Source organism: Lynx canadensis, chromosome C1, assembly GCF_007474595.2.
Source record: "Lynx canadensis isolate LIC74 chromosome C1, mLynCan4.pri.v2, whole genome shotgun sequence".
Lineage (NCBI taxonomy): Eukaryota > Metazoa > Chordata > Mammalia > Carnivora > Felidae > Lynx > Lynx canadensis.
Genome location: NC_044310.1, coordinates 206,113,461 through 206,134,381, shown reverse-complemented (window position 1 = coordinate 206,134,381; position 20,921 = coordinate 206,113,461). Strand labels below are relative to the sequence as shown.

The 20,921-nt window shown below is 43.1% G+C and overlaps 1 protein-coding gene across 3 annotated transcripts in view; it reads right to left on the bottom strand.

The window, feature by feature from the left end:
* ACSL3 (acyl-CoA synthetase long chain family member 3) overlaps positions 1-20,921 on the bottom strand; it is a 74,733-nt gene that overhangs the window by 21,206 nt on the left and 32,606 nt on the right. For 2 of the 3 annotated variants that reach the window (XM_030325272.1, XM_030325271.1), the window contains 4 exons: positions 13,028-13,445; positions 3,669-3,846; positions 2,087-2,196; positions 734-872 (listed from right to left, as the gene is read on the bottom strand). In XM_030325272.1, coding sequence (XP_030181132.1) covers positions 734-872; positions 2,087-2,196; positions 3,669-3,846; positions 13,028-13,405 — 805 coding nt within the window. In that variant the 5' untranslated portion in view covers positions 13,406-13,445. Of the gene's footprint in view, positions 1-733; positions 873-2,086; positions 2,197-3,668; positions 3,847-4,817; positions 4,879-13,027; positions 13,446-20,921 lie in introns of those variants that run through there. The other variant, XM_030325273.1, reaches the window with a different exon arrangement.

Sequence of the window (20,921 nt, the reverse complement as noted above, 5' to 3'; positions counted from 1 at the left end):
AAAAATAAATAAACGTTGGAAAAATAAAGATTTAAAAAAAGTGCTACACTGAATGTCCCACTAGCACTGAAAATTCCATATGCCCAACACTAATGTCAGCACAGCCCTATTCCCATTCCACAGCTGAGTGCTTACATCTGAATAAGCACTGTGTTTCCAGCTACAAAGGAAATCCAGTCCCGGCATCGTAGCAGCTTCTGTGATATTCCCAAATCCCAATACACTAACACTTTCTGACACTGAGAGTGGGAACCTCCAGCATCACCATGCCCACGTATTCCAGCTAGAGGATGAGAAGACATTCCCTCTGCAAGGAAGAGGGAGAGTCTGAGCCGGGAATGAAAGCGGGGAATCCAGGATTAGCCACTCCAGCCATCTGCTCATACTTACACATAATTCACATAGCACTGGTTTGACGCCACTATTTACGAAACTAACTTCAAACCACTCAAAACTATCAGAGAAAAGAAACGGGAAACCTGTAGAACATAAAAGTCTTTCCAACTAATCTCAAATACGTACTACTTTTTAGAATACGAATAAATTAATGTGTGGGTTCTTCCTGAAACCTTTCTTCAAAGGGCAGAAAACAGTAGATGTAGAGTGGCTGTACTTCCCAAAGTGACGGTTTAGGAACTGGGTTTGTCCCTGACCTGACTTCAGGGTCTGGAATGACTCCGGAGAGCACAGCCGCTGCAGAACCCCGGGAGGGACCTGGCGGGGTATGCCGTACCTGCGGTCGCCTTGGCTCCGAGGGCCTGCACCGCGGCCATGGTGTGCACGATGACGCCCTTGGGGAATTCGGACCAGGTCGGTGGCTTCCCGTCCACAGTGATGATGTGCCGCAGGCGTGGGACTAAAGAAACTATATCCTGGAAAAACACAAGCGTGCCTCACGTTCTTCACTGTTCGTCAGCGAACAGCTTAGAGCCAGTCCAGGACACGAGAAAAGTAGTTTACCGCAGTCACAGAATTATCCATTTCTTGCCTCCCAAAAAGGGTGAGGGGATGCACTGGTATGAATACCACTTCCTTCAGATGGAGAAATACCGGTCGGAAATTTACATTGCTATTTTATGGCATTAGACTTACTGTGTGCCCTGTTCTTTGGTACAATCCTAATCAACAAAGTCACTTCCTTACAAAATAGGCGTGTAAACACAGGCCGCCGGAACAATGGAGCAGCCCCCGCCCTGCAAGTTGTCAAGAGGCTAACAAAGATGGGGGGATTCACTTACAAACCTGCATATAAAAAGGGCGCCCGGGTGGCTCAGGTGGTTAAGCATCTGACTTCAGGGCACAGGTCATGATCTCACGGTTCGGTTCCTGAGGTTGAGCCCCACGTCGGGCTGAGCCCGGCTTCAGATCCTCTGTCCCCTTCTCACTCTGCCCCTACCCCACTGGTTTTCTCTTTCTCTTTCAAAATAAGTAAACAAACTTTAAAAAAAAAATCGCCAGGGGCGTCGGTTAACTGTCTGACTCTTGACAAGGGTTCAGGTCATGATCTCGGGGTCAGAAGACTGAGCCCCACATCGGGCTCTGTGCTGACAGCATGGAGCCTGCTTGGGATCTCCTCCCCCCCCCCCTCTCTCAAAATAAATAAATAAACTTAAAAAAAAAAAGGCAGATATTACTGTTTTCACAGGAAGTCATCTAGAGACTTAAACCCCTTTTCTCCTATAGTTTCATAAAGTCTTTTTCCTTAAAAAAATTCTAAAACCTCATAATGACCCAATGCTTCCGATATAAAACGAGTTACTAGTTTAGAAACAACCCTTCAAAATTAGAAATTTACTGAAAATAGACTAGAACACAAGTGGACACAATGAAAGTTATGACCCCTTCCCCTTAGACACGGGCATATATATTATACTTACCAATCACTCTGAAACTCTATGCACTACTTATACATAAATACAGGCAAAATCTACTTCTTCTTTTCTAAAGGAAAAGAATAAAGTATGATGTTCCTAAAAGTTTACAAAGATATTCAGGATTTGAAAGGTCATAATAGCATCAGCATTAGAGCCCAAGACACTGAAAATTCTCAGGTTTCGGACAGTTACAAAATAACTGCAGTCCTCACCTTCAACTTTGTTTGCAAGAGTTCTTTACTGGTAATGATGTTGGTCACCTCTGTTTCATTCAATCCATGAACAATAGCCGGACCTCCTAGAGTAGCATACAATGTAACAACTACAGGGAAAAGAAGGGCAAGTCAAGTGTTTGAACATTTCATGGAAGTACCAAATATAAACAAAGTCTCTGAAAGTGGTCATGAATCATAGTGGTATACTGAGCCCTAAATTTAACAATCCATGGCTTATTATATAACTGTGCTACGATTTTCTAAATTATTTCAATATACTAATAAACATGCCCACTCACTCACCCTTTCCTACTTAATTGCTCCCCCAAGATTTCCAATATTTTAAAACAAAAAAATTTGAGGGGTGCCTGGGTGGCTCAGTCAGTTGAGCATCTGACTTTGGCTCAGATCATGATCTCATGGTTCACGAGTTCAAACCCTACATCGGGTTCTATGCTGACAGCTCAGAGCCTGGAGCCTGCTTCGGATTCTGTGTCTCCCTCTCTTCCTGCCCCTCCCCTGCTTGGTATCTCTCTCCCTCCCTCTCTGTCTCTCTCTCTCTCTCTCTCTCTCTCAAATATAATTAAAAAAAACTTTTTTTTAAGTTTTGTTTCACCTACAGATGTTGCTCTGGGATGCCACAATGGAAGGGATTATATTTGACTCCTAAAACGTCAAAGCCTTAGTTAACTACTTGGTACGAAAATAAGAAAAAAGAAAATATACCAGTAAGACGCACTGAGTACCGGGTTGATGGTGTGATATGCTAACATGAACAAATGGCAGTACTGCTTACTCTAAAGTAGAAAACTAAAGAAAAACATTCTAGAAACGCTGACATTTAATGATGATCCTGTGGGCTTTTGCTTTCTGCCTAACTGACAGAAGCTAGACTTAAAGTGACTTTGAAAGCTAATTATTTTAAAGCTTCTCAAAAGAAGCATACCGTAAACCCGAACCTATGAAAGCCAAAGGGTATGTCAGTTTTTTAAAAAAAATATTTACAGCAGGAAACCTGATAAAAGCGTCATCTTTTCTGTTTCATCTGAAAGGTAAGTCAACGTCCAGACGTCACGTCACGTTTTGGCACCAAGGCCTCTGAGCTAAGCTCCCGGGACGACGTCACGGGCTGGGGCCTCAGGGTTGCCACTTGAATTACTACAATATAAAAACTCCCTATCATTGAACTTGCAGTTGGGTTCGAGTACTGACGTCACCTGTCACTGCTAACAGAAATGGCACAACAAAGTGACACTAACTTCACAAGAGAGCTCCTGAGAGGACGGCCGAGCCTTCCCTGACCCACAGGCATAGGCCTCACTCGCTAGGCCCCGAGCCCCGCAGTCATACGTTCCAGTCCCCTTACCACACCGGCCCCCCAACTGTTCCACACTTGATTCCTTTTCCAAAGTAGACCCACAACTCGAAGTTGTAACAGAATTCTCCCCTGATTAGATGCAAGGTGAAATTAACTTCCGGATTTTAATTTCTTAAGAATGAAATATTTATAAACAAACAATATCCTCTGTCCCCCAGTAACTCAAGTCTGCTCTTCCAGAAGATCAGAAAGCCTACGTACGCTGAAAATTATACATAAAGCACGCCTGTGCAGCAATCATCCATTCGGCCCTGGTTTCACAGAAGATGGCGATGTTGGTCTTTGGTTTCTGACCCAACATCTGTAAGCCATTTCCAAAATTAAGAGCTCTAACGAAGACATCTTCATAGGAGAGCCAATTATAGTGTCCGAGAATAACCTGATAAACAAAAAACATATAAATACCTTTTAATGTAACCAAAATATTGTTTTCTAGAAAGAAGCCAAGAGTTGCTCCAAGTTCTAGGACAAACCAGAGTTATGTCTGCATGTAATTTAACTATTTCTTTCTAACAAAAGTTAGGCAGTGAGTTTCAAGTGAAAAAAACCTGTTTTGAAAATTAGCTATTTTGTGACATTTTCCATGACAAATTGCATGCTAAATCCTTCACTGTAATGGCGGGGGGGGGGGGGGGCGGTTATTTTCAAAAATCTTCAGAGTTTGACAGGATTTTAAAGATCAATTTTCTGACCAAAGGATCCTACATTATTAATTCACTTATAGATCATTAACTTAAACAATATAGATGTTAGCTTAAAATTTAGCCTAATATCAAGTACTAGGGTACCAATATTTTACTTTCCTTCTATTTATGAATTCCCAGATTTTAATATCAAATGATACAATATGATTCACAAACAGAAACTGGACAGACCCAAGATAATACTGGCACCACTGGGCTTTCAACGTTTTATCTGTGTTTACCATAAGTACAGGTAACATTAAGTCTACGTTAGTAATAATCCTCTTTTAGAACTGGCTAACATTTTTCTTTAGGAATTTTCTCCAACTTGTATCATACCATAAATCCCCAACTACCTATAGATTGGATAAAAACCTCCTCACACTACAAATATATACATATAGTTCCCAAACATGGCTGTTTCACTAATACATCTCTCACACACCTTAAAACCATCTAACCACATTCATTTTCAAAAATGCATACATTTAAGACAGTTCTAGAAATAAGAGGCTGGGCGAAGATACAAAAAGGAAAAAAAGGGGGGGTAAATACTGCCCTCTAGTGTCCTATTCCATAATGTACTTAAGAAATAAATTCTTATTTTGATGGTTAAGGCAACTGGATTTAAAATATTTATTTAACTTTAGTGGTTCCAAACTCTCACCTTGCTCTGCACCCCCATGAAATGCTCAGCACGGGGAGCTCCAATGACTTCAAAAGGAGCTCTGTGGGGGTGAGAAGACAGATGAGAATTTGGCCAAAATGTGCACAAACTGGATTACAATTATTAAGAATTTTATACTCCAAAGATAAGCATGAGCTACCTCTTAGATTCCAGAATCTAAATGATGAGCTTTGTAAGTTTCAGAGAATGTGTGTGTTCTGAAAGGTATTATCTGTATAATCCAAGTATTTAAATCCATATAATGGGGCCACCATATGGCAAAGAAATCAAATCACAAATTTAACTGAAGTGTAACCATACTGAATTTCACTAAATTCTTGAAACCACTGAATCTTCTATCTTTCCCATCAAGATTCCATTTAAAGGCCCCTACCCACCCTGCAATTTTGTCTTTTACTGGAAAAAATTTCCAATTCTAATTTTGTCCCTATGGTTAGCTCAAACCTGAGATTAAATTCATTTATTTACTCCCTGCCCACACTGCTAAAAAGAACACCCAACCTCATTCTATCCAGGATCATAGACCCAGCAATCCTATTATGCTTCCCTGCTGTATTCATTTTCACTCCCTCTGAAATGGCTACTTGAAACCTTCTCTCCACTCAAATATCCTCTGCCCCACCCTCTCTCCCTTGCTTCTCCACTTCCAGCTGATGGTACGATCTCATAGATCACTGAGAAATTAGAAATGCAACAGGAATGACCTTATCTTCCTACCACCAAGTTTAACAGCCTACATACATCTGTGTCCTTGGTCTCTGCAGAATCTCATGGTATCACAATGGTTGAAGCACCCCTAGCAAAAGCCAAACTTACAAAGACTTTACTTCAAGGCGCTTCCCAAACTTCTATCTCCAACCTTAACCACCTCTACTTGCACAGCCAAGTTCAAAAACCTTACCCTGGCCTACAAAGCCCTAGGACCTAGCCATTGCCAGCGTCTCTGTGCTCATATCAAACCCTCTTCCTCTAACTCATTACTTCCTGTAAATGCTTTGTCCTTTCCGTCCTTCAAACAGGCGGGGCCAGGAAAGGAGCTAAGATGAGGCAAGATGGGTGCCATGGGCACAAAATTTAGAGAGGTGCTCGTTCTCAGGGTCAGAATACCTTCCTTCCATTTTGCACCCCAACTGCCTCACCCAACAGGCTGCATTCCAGTTTTAGAGTCAGTGAGTGCACTACCCTGTCCCAATACACGGAAGGTTCATTACCCAGATCTTCGCAGAGGTGGCTCTTCTGTTGTTCAGACCTCCACTAAGAGAGGCTAACCCTGATCTCCAATTAGCATTATGTCTTCACAGTAGATATTAAATCTTTAACTTACTACTTATTGTCGCTCTTCCTCCAATACAAATGTAAGAGCCCTGAGAAGGGTAACCTGTGTGTCCTGTTCATTATTGTCTCCCTAATGGCGTATAGTTGGCACTCAGTCATTATTTCCTATACGCATAGAATGAGCAGTGTTAATTAAACACAATTTCAATTCGCTCTGGGCCTTCAGAGAGTCTTCTGACCCCTGTCTCCTCTAGAAGCCTCATTTTTGAAAAAACTGCTTTTAAAAACATCCACATCCACCTGATCATTTAACCCCTCGAGCTACTTTTGTTCTGGCCACCCTTCCATTGTGCACATCCTTTGCCTGCCACCTCTCAACTATTCTTATCCATGGGGCACCTGGTTGGCTCAGTCAGTTAAGCATCCGACTCCTGATTTCAGCCCAGGTCACAATCTCAGGGTTCATGAGATCGAGCCCCACGTCGGGCTCTGTGCTGACAGCTTGGAGCCTGCTTGGGATTCTCTCTCTCCTTCTCTGCCCCTCCCCCACTCATCTACACACACCATATATTCTTATCCATGACCCCTGAGACACTAATCTGTTCAATTTTCCCGACTCTTGAGTCAGGAAAAGGAATGACTAGTCTGGATAGATAAACGTCTACCATGGAGTCTTTGAGCAGTTTCCTAATTTGTAAAGTTAGGGGGAAAGTTAAGATAGGCCCTACGGCTGCTTTCCTCGGGTGGTTTCCTCTCTCACATTTAATTGGCTTATCTTTATTCTGTGACAGGTGTGACATACACATGTGTAAATATCAGTGTTATCACTCAGACTACCACTGCCCAGAACAGAGAAACTTAATAATTGACTTTGTTCAGGAACATATTGATGATGCTAAGATGAGGGCCTCTTATCTCAAAAGATAAACTATAAAAATAAAGTGGAGATAACATACAGAAAATTCTGTAAAATAAAAGCACACAATACTTAACTATTCAGGACCCTGACAAATGACACAATCAAATAAAGATCAAGTTTTCCGGTAGCTAAGGGTTTGACCAGTTGAAGTACCAACTTTTCTTTCACTTTAGCCATTTAGAAGAGAAGTACTTCAAAATGAACACTTTCCTGCCTTCCTCCACAAAGTACACCTGGTTTCATTTAGCCCTACTCTGTGTGAATGAAGATTATGACAATTTATTGTGAAGGAGCCAGAGGGTGAAAATATTCAGCAGGTCTGGATGATGGGTGATGATCATGAGGAGAACGACGATGAGGAGGAGGGCGGCCAACCTTTGCCAGTGTTCACGCCGTGCAAAGCACACTGCAGCAGCAGCTTGTAAGACTCTCACACTAACTCTTGAGACACAGTATTATTAGCCCTATTTTACCAATGAGAACACCGAGGCGTAGAGAGAGTAAGCATAACTTGCTCAAAAATCACACAGCCTACATAGGACCGGAATGCAAACCCGGACAGGCTCATTCCGGAATCTAAGGACTAAATTACAGCGCTCCGAGGATGCTACAGAAGGCGGCGGCTGTCACTGTGCAGGTGAGAACAGTGGCCTGATTGACATTTGTAAAAGATCCTTTCAACTGCTGAGTGTGCGTGGGTTAGAGTAGGGGCAAGCGTGGAAGCAGAAGACCCGTAAAAAGGGGGATGGGGGAACTATTAAGGGGGGGGGGGGATCAGACTCCTGGTTCTTTGGCTAGAGCCATTTGTTACCCGGCGGTGCCTCTCACAAACGGGCTGAACAGGAGAGAAACAAGCATGGAAAGGAAAGCCAAGGTTCTGGCTGGGGAGAGCACTCTAACAACCGAAACACGAACCCTGGCCAAGAGACTGCCCATTGTTTTTTCTATAAATTAGGATGTAAATGTCCTAACGGGTCAGAAAATAAATACCATACACATATGCAAATAGATTTTTATATATATACGTGTATATTCATATATATATATATATATATATATATATATATATATATATATATGAATGACTCTGGAATAAGCAATAACACAAAAGTAGGCACTGCGGAAGAGGCAAGCTAAGTCAATTTCCAAGAGCAGAAACGAGTATTTCTATGATCTTTTTGGATCAATTTACAAAGAATAGCACAGCATAGTGAAATCTTCTCTTTCTAAGCACTATGATTACATGATCTCTTTTACTTTCTTCTCTCTAATGTGTGTAAAATACAGTGTTTCTGGTGGGTAGATTACTAAATGTCTGAGCTGGCCTCATGCTCCTTTTTATTTCACTGTAAAATTATTTTTTTTCTTTGCAACTTTGTTCTATTTCAGGTCCATGTATTTTAAAGACGCTCTGGAAATCAATCCTTCACTGTTCTTAATTTCCAAAGGCCTTAGTACGATGCATTCGATGCATTCGCAGCCAGGAAGGCTGGTGTTGGGAGTGGCTGACACAGGTCCCAGGTGCTCAGAGCCCCGCCGTAGTTTCATACAGCCAGAGGAGACTTCTGGAAAAGCTTGCCAAGCCTCAAGAACATAGCAGCCTCTGCTTCTCTGCCTTTTGTTTTTCTCTTTGTGCCCCCCCCAGAGAGACCGGTCTTAGTGAAGCAGAAGGCCACACTACCATGGGCATAATCAGAGTAGAATCATCACCACTGACTTCTCTGCTTATCTTCCCTTGGGAGCTCAAAACTGACTTAGGATATGATGGAAACAAAGCTTCAGAGTTCATTTATTTGAAATAAAGGTCTGGGTATCTTTGTTTCAACTATATCAGATACATTCTAGGGTTAATCCCCAAAGCTCAGCCCCCAAAACAAGAAGGAAGGAAACGTAGAGATACTGCTACATCATTGGCTGGCTTTCCCAATTCAAGATTACTGTCAAATAGGGAAACTACTGAATGACGGTACATTTCATTACAAACACGTCTGCGCTCTAGTTGGGAAGCATTCCAAGCAGAAGCCACATTACCCTAAGCAACTCCACTCTTACATCTACCTAAACACCTGTTGTGAAATGTCCCCCTTTTACACTGTCAGAGCAGAGGCTGCTTCTGCTGCAATACAGTGGGTGTAAACAAGAAACCAAAACGTCAAAAAAAACCCAGCATGTTTATAACACCCAGTTGAGATACCTACAGTCCAATGTTAGAGTTACAACACAGACCGAGAAAACCAGAGTCTTAGCTAATCAGTGGTGTGGCACTTTCTTCTTGAGTAAGGCTAACAGAAAACATGTGATTTGTTTACTACACACGAAACCTAAAAATTAATTTTTTCCCAATTAGCCTCATTTCAAATACGACATTTTCTATATCAGAGTTTATTTACATAGAGCCCTCCCGAAAAAGTCCAATGAATCACAAATGCCCATCGCATGGCAGACAGACCTGACAGTAACATGATACAGACAGAGAAGGCAGCTGACTACAAGTGTTTTCCTTTTCAACTCTCCTATCTGAGTTCAAATATTTCTTTGTTGAGTAAATGAGGACAACAAAGACACCGCAGGCAGGACAGGGAGGAAAAGGCTACACACACACACACACACACACACACACACACACACACACGACAGGGAAAAACTTTCCTTGCATCCGTTGTGTTATCTGGCCACGTTGAAGGAGAAACTTTGATAGCTCTAGGATTTTATTTTGTCCTAATTACACCGATACCTGAAGTAAGAAGGAATCTCACGTCTACCATACTGATTTCCTGTTCACATACTTGGAAGCTAGTTTGCTACTGTGAGGACTGAAAAATAGTGCCAGTCTTATAAAATGCCTATAACACATGTGCAATTCTGGAGAAAAAAATTAACTCTCCTGCTAAAGGAGGACTTCTGCTACATATGCTGAGATTAAAAACAAGAGAACCAATCTTTGAATTCAAATAGCATTAGATCAACAAACAAACAAAATGAAGGTTTTTAGGAGAAGGCAGAGGAGTGGAAAACTTTAGCACCTAAAAAAGTGTAAGTGTTTTTGGTACCCTGTATAACTGCCAGATCTCTCAAAGACAAAATCAAGGATGGTATTTCATAAAAAGTAAATATGGCAACTAAATATCAGACACCATTATGATAAAATATGTTTTAGAAGTTAAAATCTATAGGCTAGAAGAATAAACAAACATAGGTAACTTTATGATTTCCGTGTCAAGAAATGTGCTATTAACTCCAGATAGACCTTAAGTGAACTTGATAGGAAACAATTCATCTGAGTCAGCAGAAGAGAGAATATGCCTTAAAAGTAGAGTGACCCTATCATTTTCCCAAGCCACGACACCCTTAACGTGACAGGCAAAGCAAGATAAAACAAGGACGGCTCCAGGCAAAACAAGATAAAAGATCACTCTGCTTAGAGGGGATGAACACTTACAGGTTCTGTTGTCTAGACTTAAAATCATGTTTCAATTTCTAGGAGTTACTGATGTTAACTTGCTTGCCACCTCCTTCATGTTTAGAAGAAAAGGACTACAGAATTTGTATGGGTAAGTGCCGAAATTAACAGGCTGGTAAGTTAAGGAACATCCCAGGAGAAGCTCTGAGTATTTCATTCCATGGTGTGATTATTTGAACTCTCCCCCAAACCTGAGAGGTTCCTTCGTGACTAACAGAAAAAAAAAGCAGCTGGAGACAGGATGTGGATGGAAAAAAGAGTAAGAGGAAAGAACAACTTCGCCTACATACGTACTAAACATATAACCTGACCAAATTATCAAACAGCTACAGATCATCTTACTGCTTCTAAAAAAAATTGTGTATCCTGGGGCGCCTGGGTGACTCAGTTGGTTAAACAACCGACTCTTAGTTTCAGCTCTCATGGGTTTGTGAGATGGAGCCCTGTTGTTGGGCTCTGCACTGATGGTGGTGATAAGCGTGCTTGGGATATTCTCTCTCACGCTCTTTCTCTCTCTCCCTGCCCCTCTCCTGCTTTCGTGTGCTCTCTCTCTCAAAATAAACTTTAAAACAATAAAAAAAATTATCTTCAGTTTTTACCTACTGGAACTTTAAGAACTGCTTATAAGAAAGTCATGTGTCGGGGCACCTGGGTGGCTCAGTGGGTTAAGCGTCTGACTTCAGCTCAGATCATGATCTCACAGTTCCATTTGTGAGTTCAAGCCCAGCGTTGGACTTCACATTCTCTCTCTCTCTCTCTCTCAAAAATAAACATTAGGGGCGCCTGGGTGGCTCAGTCGGTTGGGCGTCCGACTTTGGCTCAGGTCACGATCTCGCGGTCCGTGAGTTCGAGCCCCGCGTCGGGCTCTGTGCTGACAGCTCAGAGCCTGGAGCCTGTTTCAGATTCTGTGTCTCCCTCTCTCTGACCCTCCCCCATTCATGCTCTGTCTCTCTCTGTCTCAAAAATAAATAAACGTTAAAAAAATGAAAAGAAAAAAATTAAAAAATAAAATAAACATTAAAAAAAAAAAAAATCCGGTATCCAAGTTCAAAACCAGCATTTTCGTGCCCTTTCTGTACTCCCTACCCTTCAGAGTGTTGCACTGCTTGGTGATATGTACTGTATTCATTCATATAATTTTGTCCACCAAATTCTCAAGACAATAGTACTAATGCAATCTAGGGCATTTACCCCAGATGCCACAAGCTATCTACACACATGTGTTTATATGTGCACACACATTCAATTTATCCTCTCGACAAGTCTGAGAGCTGGCATTTACGAAGTATGGATGGAGCAGGTTCTAATCTTCACTTCACTACTTGCTAACTGAAATGTCCCCGTGTACATTCTCCATCTATGCCTCTGTGCTGTCATCTGTAAAATAACAAGGATAACACTAACTCATATGGCTATTTTAAGTCTTAAATAACTTGATACATGTAAAACACTTAAGATAGCCTGACTCCTATGAAATGCTAATAAATATCAGCAATAATCATTATCTTCACGTTACAGATAAAGAAACTGAGGCCAATTTGTTAAATAACTTTTACAAAGTCACACAGCTAGTTAAGTGGCAAAGCTGAGATCCAAACCCATAGTGTGGATCTGGAATCCAGGTTCTTAACCACTATCTTTATATTTTCTCTAAGGATATCTTATCCTGTTTCAAATCAACAATGGCAGGCTTGTCTATATTTGTGAAAATTTTTTCTTTTTCTAATTTTTTTTTAATGTTTATTTTTGAAAGAGTCAGCACAGAGCCTGATGCAGGGCTTGAACTCACAGGCCATGAAATCATGACCTGAGCCGAAGTCAGACGCTCAACCAACTGAGACACCCAGGCGTCCCAAAGAAAATTCTTTACAAAACATGCATTGCCACTGTCAAAGTACCAAGACATAAAGCCCCCAACAGAACCTACATTAAAATCATAGGGGCGCCTGGGTGGCGCAGTCGGTTAAGCGTCCGACTTCAACCAGGTCACGATCTCGCGGTCCGTGAGCTCGAGCCCCGCATCAGGCTCTGGGCTGATGGCTCAGAGCCTGGAGCCTGTTTCCGATTCTGTGTCTCCCTCTCTCTGCCCCTCCCCCGTTCATGCTCTGTCTCTCTCTGTCCCAAAAATAAATAAACGTTGAAAAAAAAAAAATTTAAAAAAAAAAAAAAAAAAAAAAAATCAGAAACAGCGGGCCCCACATCCCAAAACCCAGAACCATCTCAAGCACACACAAGTGCTTGTGTAACTACCCAGGAATAAGGTTTCAGACCCAAAACTGCTCTAGCCATTCTATTCCAAGCCACGTTAGACATTCAGGCTCAGTGGGCAGTCTCAATGGTTTGTGAAAACTCAGACCAATCTGTGCAAGAGAGTACAGAAGGAGATCAGGGCACAGTCAGGTCCCCTTCCTACCCTGCTCCTCCCGCCACATCAGCAACGTCCAAGAGAAGCAGGCTGTACCTGTCCCTTGCCGCCATTTCTACAAGCACACTTTACTGAGAGGAAAAACAAAAGGCAATGAAAGATCACCTTACCTTTTTAAAAATTTTTCCATTTGGTTGTACTTCATCTTCCTCGTTTAAAATTTCACGTGTCCCCAAGAGTCTTTTGTCCTTAAATTTGTTTTTTGCATACATAAAGACTTTATCTAGTGTATCACATCCGGGGTATAATACGGAGGCCAAACCATCCAAACTGTTAACAGATCTGTATGCAGACTCAGGTTTTGAATTCACAGGCTTTGCTTTAATTCGGTTTGATTTTTCTTGTCTTGTCTCAAACAAAAAATAATATGGAATGTATGTTATAACAGTATAAAGTGATATTATAAAATGTATGAAATACAAAAGAATGGGGTTGATGGTCTGTTTTAGCTTCATGGTAGATGGTTTTGAAGATACGTGGTTATTCATAAGTGCTCAAAAAGTAGAATTAACAGATTTCCATAAGAATCTAGAAAGAAGAGAAAGAAAGGTATTAGTTCAAAATCATTTTTAAGTAACTTTAAAGAAAAATCCTTCATATTAGGTGGGCAAATGAAGATATTTTTTTCCAATCAAGCAGCAGCAAGTACTGGCCTCCAGCAATGTCCTGTCCACCCCTGATACGGTACATGTGAGTGTCTTCCAAGTGTCTTGTATCTCTTTCCACATCATTCTATAAACAGGTGGCTTTTCCAACCTAACGCCAAGTGGTGAAGAAGGAGCAAGCCAGAAGACCTACATCAGAATCCACACCAAAAACGTACCGATTTCCTCTTCCTGGCAATCTCCTTACTTCCCTAGGGAACACAATGGTATACACCATTTCCTCCCTCGTGGCTCGGCAGCCACTATTAAATAATCACTGCATTCTTTCCCAGTGGGCCCCATTCCCTCTCTCTAGGCAGCAACAAGCAACTGGAGTTGGCAAACAACACAGAATCCAGTTCTTGTGTGATATTTTCCAATTTAGGCCGGTTGGATGGTGAAGCAAGGAGGCTGTAAACCTTGGTCTTTATACTTATATCATCAGATTTGTTGACAATCTACTATGTGTCGGATACTGTCCTAAGTACAGGAAATACAACAGTGAACGTCCTCTCATGGAGTCCACGCAGTCGCTGGGAGCAGCGGACGAACAAACATACGTACGTATGCCAAGTGTCGGCAAATCCCTGAAGGAAAAATGAACCAGGGAAGGGAAACACGAGGTGAATGGGCAAGGCTGGAGAGACGCTCTATGAGGGGTCCACAAGAGCCGCCCGGGCTGTGGCAGAGTCCCTCTCTAAGGAACGCGGTAAGGCCTTCTCAGAACAAAGGAAGGCAACGTGCAACGTGGCCCAATCAACTTCTCTACACATATGCATAGCTCTGACACGACTCTGCAACTTGGACTATGTCCAATCGGACTATATGCGTCACCATATATGGGACACAAAGAAGTAGAAATTGCATAAAAGGCTACAACCCGTTGTACTTGGGGCTCAGTTTTTCAGGTACGAACCCACTGAGCCCGTGCCGGCACGACGAACAAAGTTGCTTCCTGGACAAAGAAATCCTCGGTGTCCCGTTTCTCTGTGGGAGAACCCTGTTCTAGGGCCAGTGATATCCGAGCAGAGGCTTACAAGGAAGAGAGAGAGTGGGCCACATGCCTATCGGAGGGAAACTGAGCACTCAAGAGGAAACACTCCTTTGTGTGGTAGGTAGGTAACAACATCATTTTTGAAGAAACGAAACTGAAGCAAACTACTAATGACTCCATCCAGCTTCAAACCCGGGGGGTTATGATTTCTAGCATGCTCAGCTCCTCTCCCCAACTCCATGCTGTAGAAATTCTATTCCAGGCAAATGTGGCCAAGAAATGTGAGGAAGCTCTACTGCGGGCACAGCAGGCCAAGAACGCTGGGCACCAGTTACCCTTGCCTCAGCCTGTCGATAACGTCCAGACAGAGAGCAAAGCTCCAGAGAAGACCAGTGGCGACAGCCGCAGCCCAGCACCTCACTCCCAGAACACAGGCCAGGCTGCTGTCCCTGCCCCTGGCTCTGGAGCAATGGCACACGGGTTCCACTCAGGCCAAAGCAGGCTGTAAGGACAGAGAGCCCCTTAGCAACCCCCAAGTGGGCTGACTTTCGTCAGAACAGAGAACAGGGAGCTCAGGCCTAGTGGCGCTGAGGAAAACAATGGAGACCTTGGTGAGGAGCGATTCGGCCGAGGCTGGTAGTTCCAGGAGAGCAAGGAAGGAGTAAATAGAAGTTTCATGGAATCAGGGAAAAGAGAACCTAAGAAGAACCCTTCTGGAGTCAGGACAGCTCAAAGAGTGGCCTCAAACACAGCCCCTTTACAAAGGCCATATAATTTGACTGGATCACACGGTGAGGCAATTTACGGCCCAGGGCTCTGTCCAATACAATAAGGCAATCAGCTAGCTATCAGCGGAGAATAACTGCTGGACGTGAACTTGGAAGAAGTTTAACAAGGAGATCAGAGAAAGAAAATAGTTAAAGAGCGTCCTACTAAAACCATGCTGTCATCCCCTAAAGAGGGCACTTCAAGGGCACTCTGTGTGCTGGGGGGGGGGGGGGGGGGGGGGGTGGAAACTGCAGTGAAACTTGGCTGGAAAGCCAGCCAAGTCACTAAACAAATAGGCAAGCAAGCAGCACAACAGCAAGAAGCCAGGGGAAAGGGGGAGGGGAGTCAGCATTCAGAAATGCTGAAATGTGCAGCTTACAGCAAAAAATTATGGGGCATACAAACAGACAGGAAGGAAGGCCCAAACACAGTGGGAGAAAGCAGGCAACAGAAACTGTCCACAAGAGGGCCCAAATGTCAGACTCAGACAAGACATCAAAGCAGCTATCGTAAACACGTTCAAAGAACTAAGGGAAAAATTAAAAGTCCAGAGATGCCTGGCTGGCTTGGTCAATAGAGCAAACAACTCTTGATCTCAGGGTTGTGGGTTCAAGTCCCACGCTGGGTACAGAGATTACTTAAAAAATAAAACCCTAGGGGCGCCTGGGTGGCGCAGTCGGTTAAGCGTCCGACTTCAGCCAGGTCACGATCTCGCGGTCCCTGAGTTCGAGCCCCGCGTCAGGCTCTGGGCTGATGGCTCAGAGCCTGGAGCCTGTTTCCGATTCTGTGCCTCCCTCTCTCTCTGCCCCTCCCCCGTTCATGCTCTGTCTCTCTCTGTCCCAAAAATAAAATAAATGTTGAAAAAAAAAAAAATTTAAAAAAAAAAATAAATAAAAAATAAAAAAAAAAATAAAACCCTAAAGGGGTGCCTGGGTGGCTCAGTCAGTTAAGCGTCCGACTTTGGCTCAGGGCATGATCTCACAGTCCGTGGGTTCAAGCCCCGTGTCGGGCTCTGTACTGACAGCTCAGAGCCTGGAGCCTGCTTCAGATTCTGTGTCTCCCTCTCTCTGCCCCTCCCCGGCTCACACTCTGTCTCTGTCTCTGTCTCTGTCTCTGTCTCTCTCTCTCTCTCTCTCTCTCAAAAATAAAAACATTAAAAAAAAATTTTTTAAATAAATAAAACCTTCAAAAATAAAGTAGATGTCCAACTCTGCAATTTTACAAGATAAAGAACACCTCCAAATTTGCCCCCGCAAAGCTGGTGAGAAGCCACGACCCTCAAATAGTCCCCAGGCTCTGTTCACCGTTCCACACTGTTTTCTTTGACAAGTCATCTGGAGGAAGAGTCCAGAGAATCTAGATTTATGCCATTAATGGGGACCCATTGAAAGTCTCTATTTAGGAAAATGGCACAATAAAAAATAAACGGTCCTGGGGTACCTGGGAGACTCAGTCAGTTAAGCTTCTGACTCCTGATTTTGGCTCAGGTCTTGACCTTACAGTTCATGAGATCGAGCCCCGTGTCGTGTTGGGCTCTGTGCTGACAATGTGGAGCCTGCTTTGGATTCTCTCTCTCTCTCTCTCTCTCTCTCTCTCTCTCTTTCTCTCTCACTCTCAAAATAAATAAACATTTAAAAACAAAACAAAAAGACAAATGGTCCTACTACTTCCAGGACATCAGAGCTGCAAAGAATAAAATGTATCTCAATAATCCAGGGGAAGGATGTTACCTAAGTATTCTCCCTGAAATTTTATTTCACATGTCTGTGTTTTGAATTAAAAAATAACACTGTAATAAAAAAAAAATCTTATCTGCAGATAATGACTGTATGATGACTGTACAGAAAATCCTAACTAATCCATTAAAAAACTAATAGAACTAATAAGCAGCTCAGCAAAAGTCGCAGCGTGGACGATGAATATATACAGATCAATTGTATTTCTTTCTTTTTTTTTTAATTTTTTTTCAACGTTTTTTTATTTATTTTTGGGACAGAGAGAGACAGAGCATGAACGGGGGAGGGGCAGAGAGAGAGGGAGACACAGAATCGGAAACAGGCTCCAGGCTCCGAGCCGTCAGCCCAGAGCCCGACGCGGGGCTCGAACTCCCGGACCGCGAGATCGTGACCTGGCTGAAGTCGGACGCTTAACCGACTGCGCCACCCAGGCGCCCCTGATCAATTGTATTTCTATACAGTAGCAATGAGCAATCAGAAAATTAGGCTAAAGCAATTATATTTATCAGAAATAATACTTAGGATAAGATATAACAAGAAGTTTACTATGAAAACCAGAAAACACTGTTTAAAGATATTGAAAGCCTAAATAAATGGAAAAACATCTGCTATATATGGACTGTAAGACTTACTACTGTTAAAATGACAACATTCTCCAAACCGGTGCGGATTCAACACAATCCTTATCAAAATCTCTACTGGCTTTGATACAGAATCTTTCAAGCTAAAATTTGCATGGAAATTCAAGGTAGCCAGAAGAGCCAAAACAACCTTGAAAAAGAACACGGCTGGAGGGGTCACACATCTCAATTCCAAAACTCAGCACAAAGCAACAGTGATCAAGACAGGGTAGTACTACTAGCAAAGGGATTGAGGGGTGGGGGGACAGAGATTTTTAAACAAAGGACACCACATAATTTGAATAAGCACCAGAAGCAGCAGGAGTTCCAGTGGAGCAGGGTGGGGGTGAGGAGACAGGGGCAGGGCCTTAAAGTCAAATCCTTAGGTCCTTTAATGCTGAGAAGAAACTTCATGGGCGTTCCATTGTACACTGCATTCCAGTGTCTTAGAAAATTAGTTAACCACGGGGCGCCTACGTGGCTCAGTCGGTTCAGCGTCTGACTTCGGCTTAGGTCAAGATCTCACAGTTTGTGGGTTCGAGCCCCACGTCGGGCTCTGTGCTGACAGCTACAGCTCAGAGCCTGGAGCCTGCTTCGGGTTCTGTCTCCCTCTCTCTCTACCCCTCCCCCATTTATGCTTTATCTTTCTCTCTCTCTCCCTCCATCTCTCTCTCTCTCAAAAAGGAATAAACATTAAAAAAATCATTAAAAAAAAAGAAAATCGGCTGTCAGCTAAAGGCAGCAGAAACATGAGGCAACGCGATCAGATGAACCAGAGTTGAAAATAAGCCTCTGCTCCTGGGAGCAGGGTGACTAACGTGTGTGACGGGGAGCCAGCAGCTAGGATTCCCAGCTCCCAACTGCCCAACTGCCCAGAGGGTGGCAGCAGCCACTGTTCCTCCAGGCCTTCCCAACAACTGAAATCTTTCTTAACACAGTGCAGGTGGATCAGAATCCTAGCGAGGAAAGTCCCGAACGAGAGGAGCTGCGGTGAAAGAAGGGAAGTGGCCTGGGTGCCTTCAAGTGAGACAGAGACACGAGAAGTAGCTGGTCAGCAGCTGGATGGCTGGTGGGAAGGAGACGAGTGCAAGTCTTGACACTAAGGAGTTTAAGATGCCTGTGAGCCATCCAAACATAGAAACTATGGGAGTTAAGAGGGATCAGAGCTGGAAGCACACCTTTTAGGGCCATAATCAGATGGAGGAGGACAAGGTAGGAAATCTCCGAGATCAAGTTCAAGGACAGAAAACTCTGGAGGGAAACCAAAGCCAAGACTGAAGAGCAAAATCCCACTGGCGAGACCAATAAAAGCAGAACCTGGAGAGGGCAGGACCGTGAAAGCCAAGCGTTGGCAGAGCCGAGGAGGAAGCGTTCAGTAGCATCACACGCAGCCTACATGTACCAGCCACGTGCAATTAAGACATTTAATTTTTCTAACATGTTTTAGACAAACAAGGTAAAGTAACAAACCTTTGGCCAACCGCATCCTATTTGCTGAAGGGGCTGTGGAAAATCTAGAACTAGGAAAGCAGTCACAGGTACCCTCTTATGTTGCCTCGTCTTAGAATGAGTATCACCTTTCAGAAAACAAACCTGAACAATTAAATCTGTTCATTTCCTTCACAACTTTTAGATTTCCAATCCACTTTAAGAAGGCCTCGTCCATCCCAGGGTTAAACTACTGTCCTCCTGTATTTTTTCCAGGATTTACATAATTTTTACATTTAGACCTTTAATCATTATGGAGTTTGTTTTTCCACATTGTACAAGGGAGAAAGCCAACTTCTTCTTTCAGATGAATTACCTGAACTGCTTATTAAATCAACCCCACTTTTCTCAATGACCAAAACGTCATCTTCAACAGTGAGTTCTTGTTCACAACCGGATCTGTGTCTAGACATTATTCTGCTCCTTGGACCTGTCTACTGCTTTGTCATGCCTCCAAATACAGTAGATTTACAACAGTGATTCTCAACTGTGATACATGGACCAATCATACCAGAATTGCTTAGAGTGTATTTAAACAGAAGGCTCCTCAGACAGGTCTTCCCATTCTTTCCTCCCTATAAGCTGAAAACTCTACTGGCAGACTCACTTTTAAACAACCACCATGTAAGTTTTATGTGCACTGTTTGAGAACTACTATTTTAAATATCTAGTAAGACTCACACTCTGCATGTGCTTCAAAACTTTCTTATCAATCCTTACAGATTTACTCTTCTACATAAATTTTAAAGATTTAACATTTGTCTGGTGAAACTATTTGAAAATCAAAAGGAAAAAAACACATGACAAAATATACAGAGCTGTTATAAATTAAAGAGAAAAAAAGAGTCAAGCGTCGCAGAGGAAAACAAAAGAAAAAATGCATACAGGTGTGAAGGTCACTGTTGACCTTGAAAATAGCTGTGTTAAGGATCAAAGCCCAACTGGAGAGAGTTTAGGAAAGAAGAGGAGGAGCACTTTAAAGAGGAACAGAGAAGTGGATACCAGGACAGGACAAAGCAGGCTCTTTTGTTTTAAAGATAAGAGATAGTTATAGCTTGTCTTCATACTGAGGGCTATGACCCAGTAGAGGAAGAAGAAGATTAAGCAGAACAGAGAGTGAGACACAGCACACAAGTGGAAGAGGTTGGCCTTACAGAGGAACGGGGGCACAGAGGCATGTGGGCGGGACCAGGGGCTAGTAGAAGATTCTTTTCTGAGTGCTTCTATCCTCTCAGAGTAATAGGAAGCAAAATCACTGGCTGAAAGGGAGGAAGAAAGAAAGGTATTAGAAAATTAAGGAGAAAGGGGCACCCAAGTGGCTCAGTCAGTTAAGCATCCGTCTCTTGATTTTGGCTGGGGTAATGATCTCGCGGTCCATGGGTTCGAGCCCCGTGTTGGGCTCTGCACTGACAGCACGGAGCCTGCTTGTGTCTCTCTCTCTCTCTCTCTCTCTCTCTCTCTCTCTCTCTCTCTCCGTCCTTCTCCCTCCTCTCAAAATAAAGAAACTTAAAATTAAGGAGAAGTAAAGTATCAAATAATCACCTAGGAGAACAGGAAAATAGATGGAGCAAGAGCCAGTAGGCTCCCTCGGCAGCGCCTAAAGCCCGCCGGAGGTCTGAGTCCTGATGTAAAGAGAGACCCACCCAGCTGTTGTGTGCTTCCCAGCCAAGTTCGGCTGGTGGAGCACAAATGTGAATCAGACAGAGAGCTGCATTAACCCAGGAGAGGGTCTTACCAGCAAGTACCAGAACAAA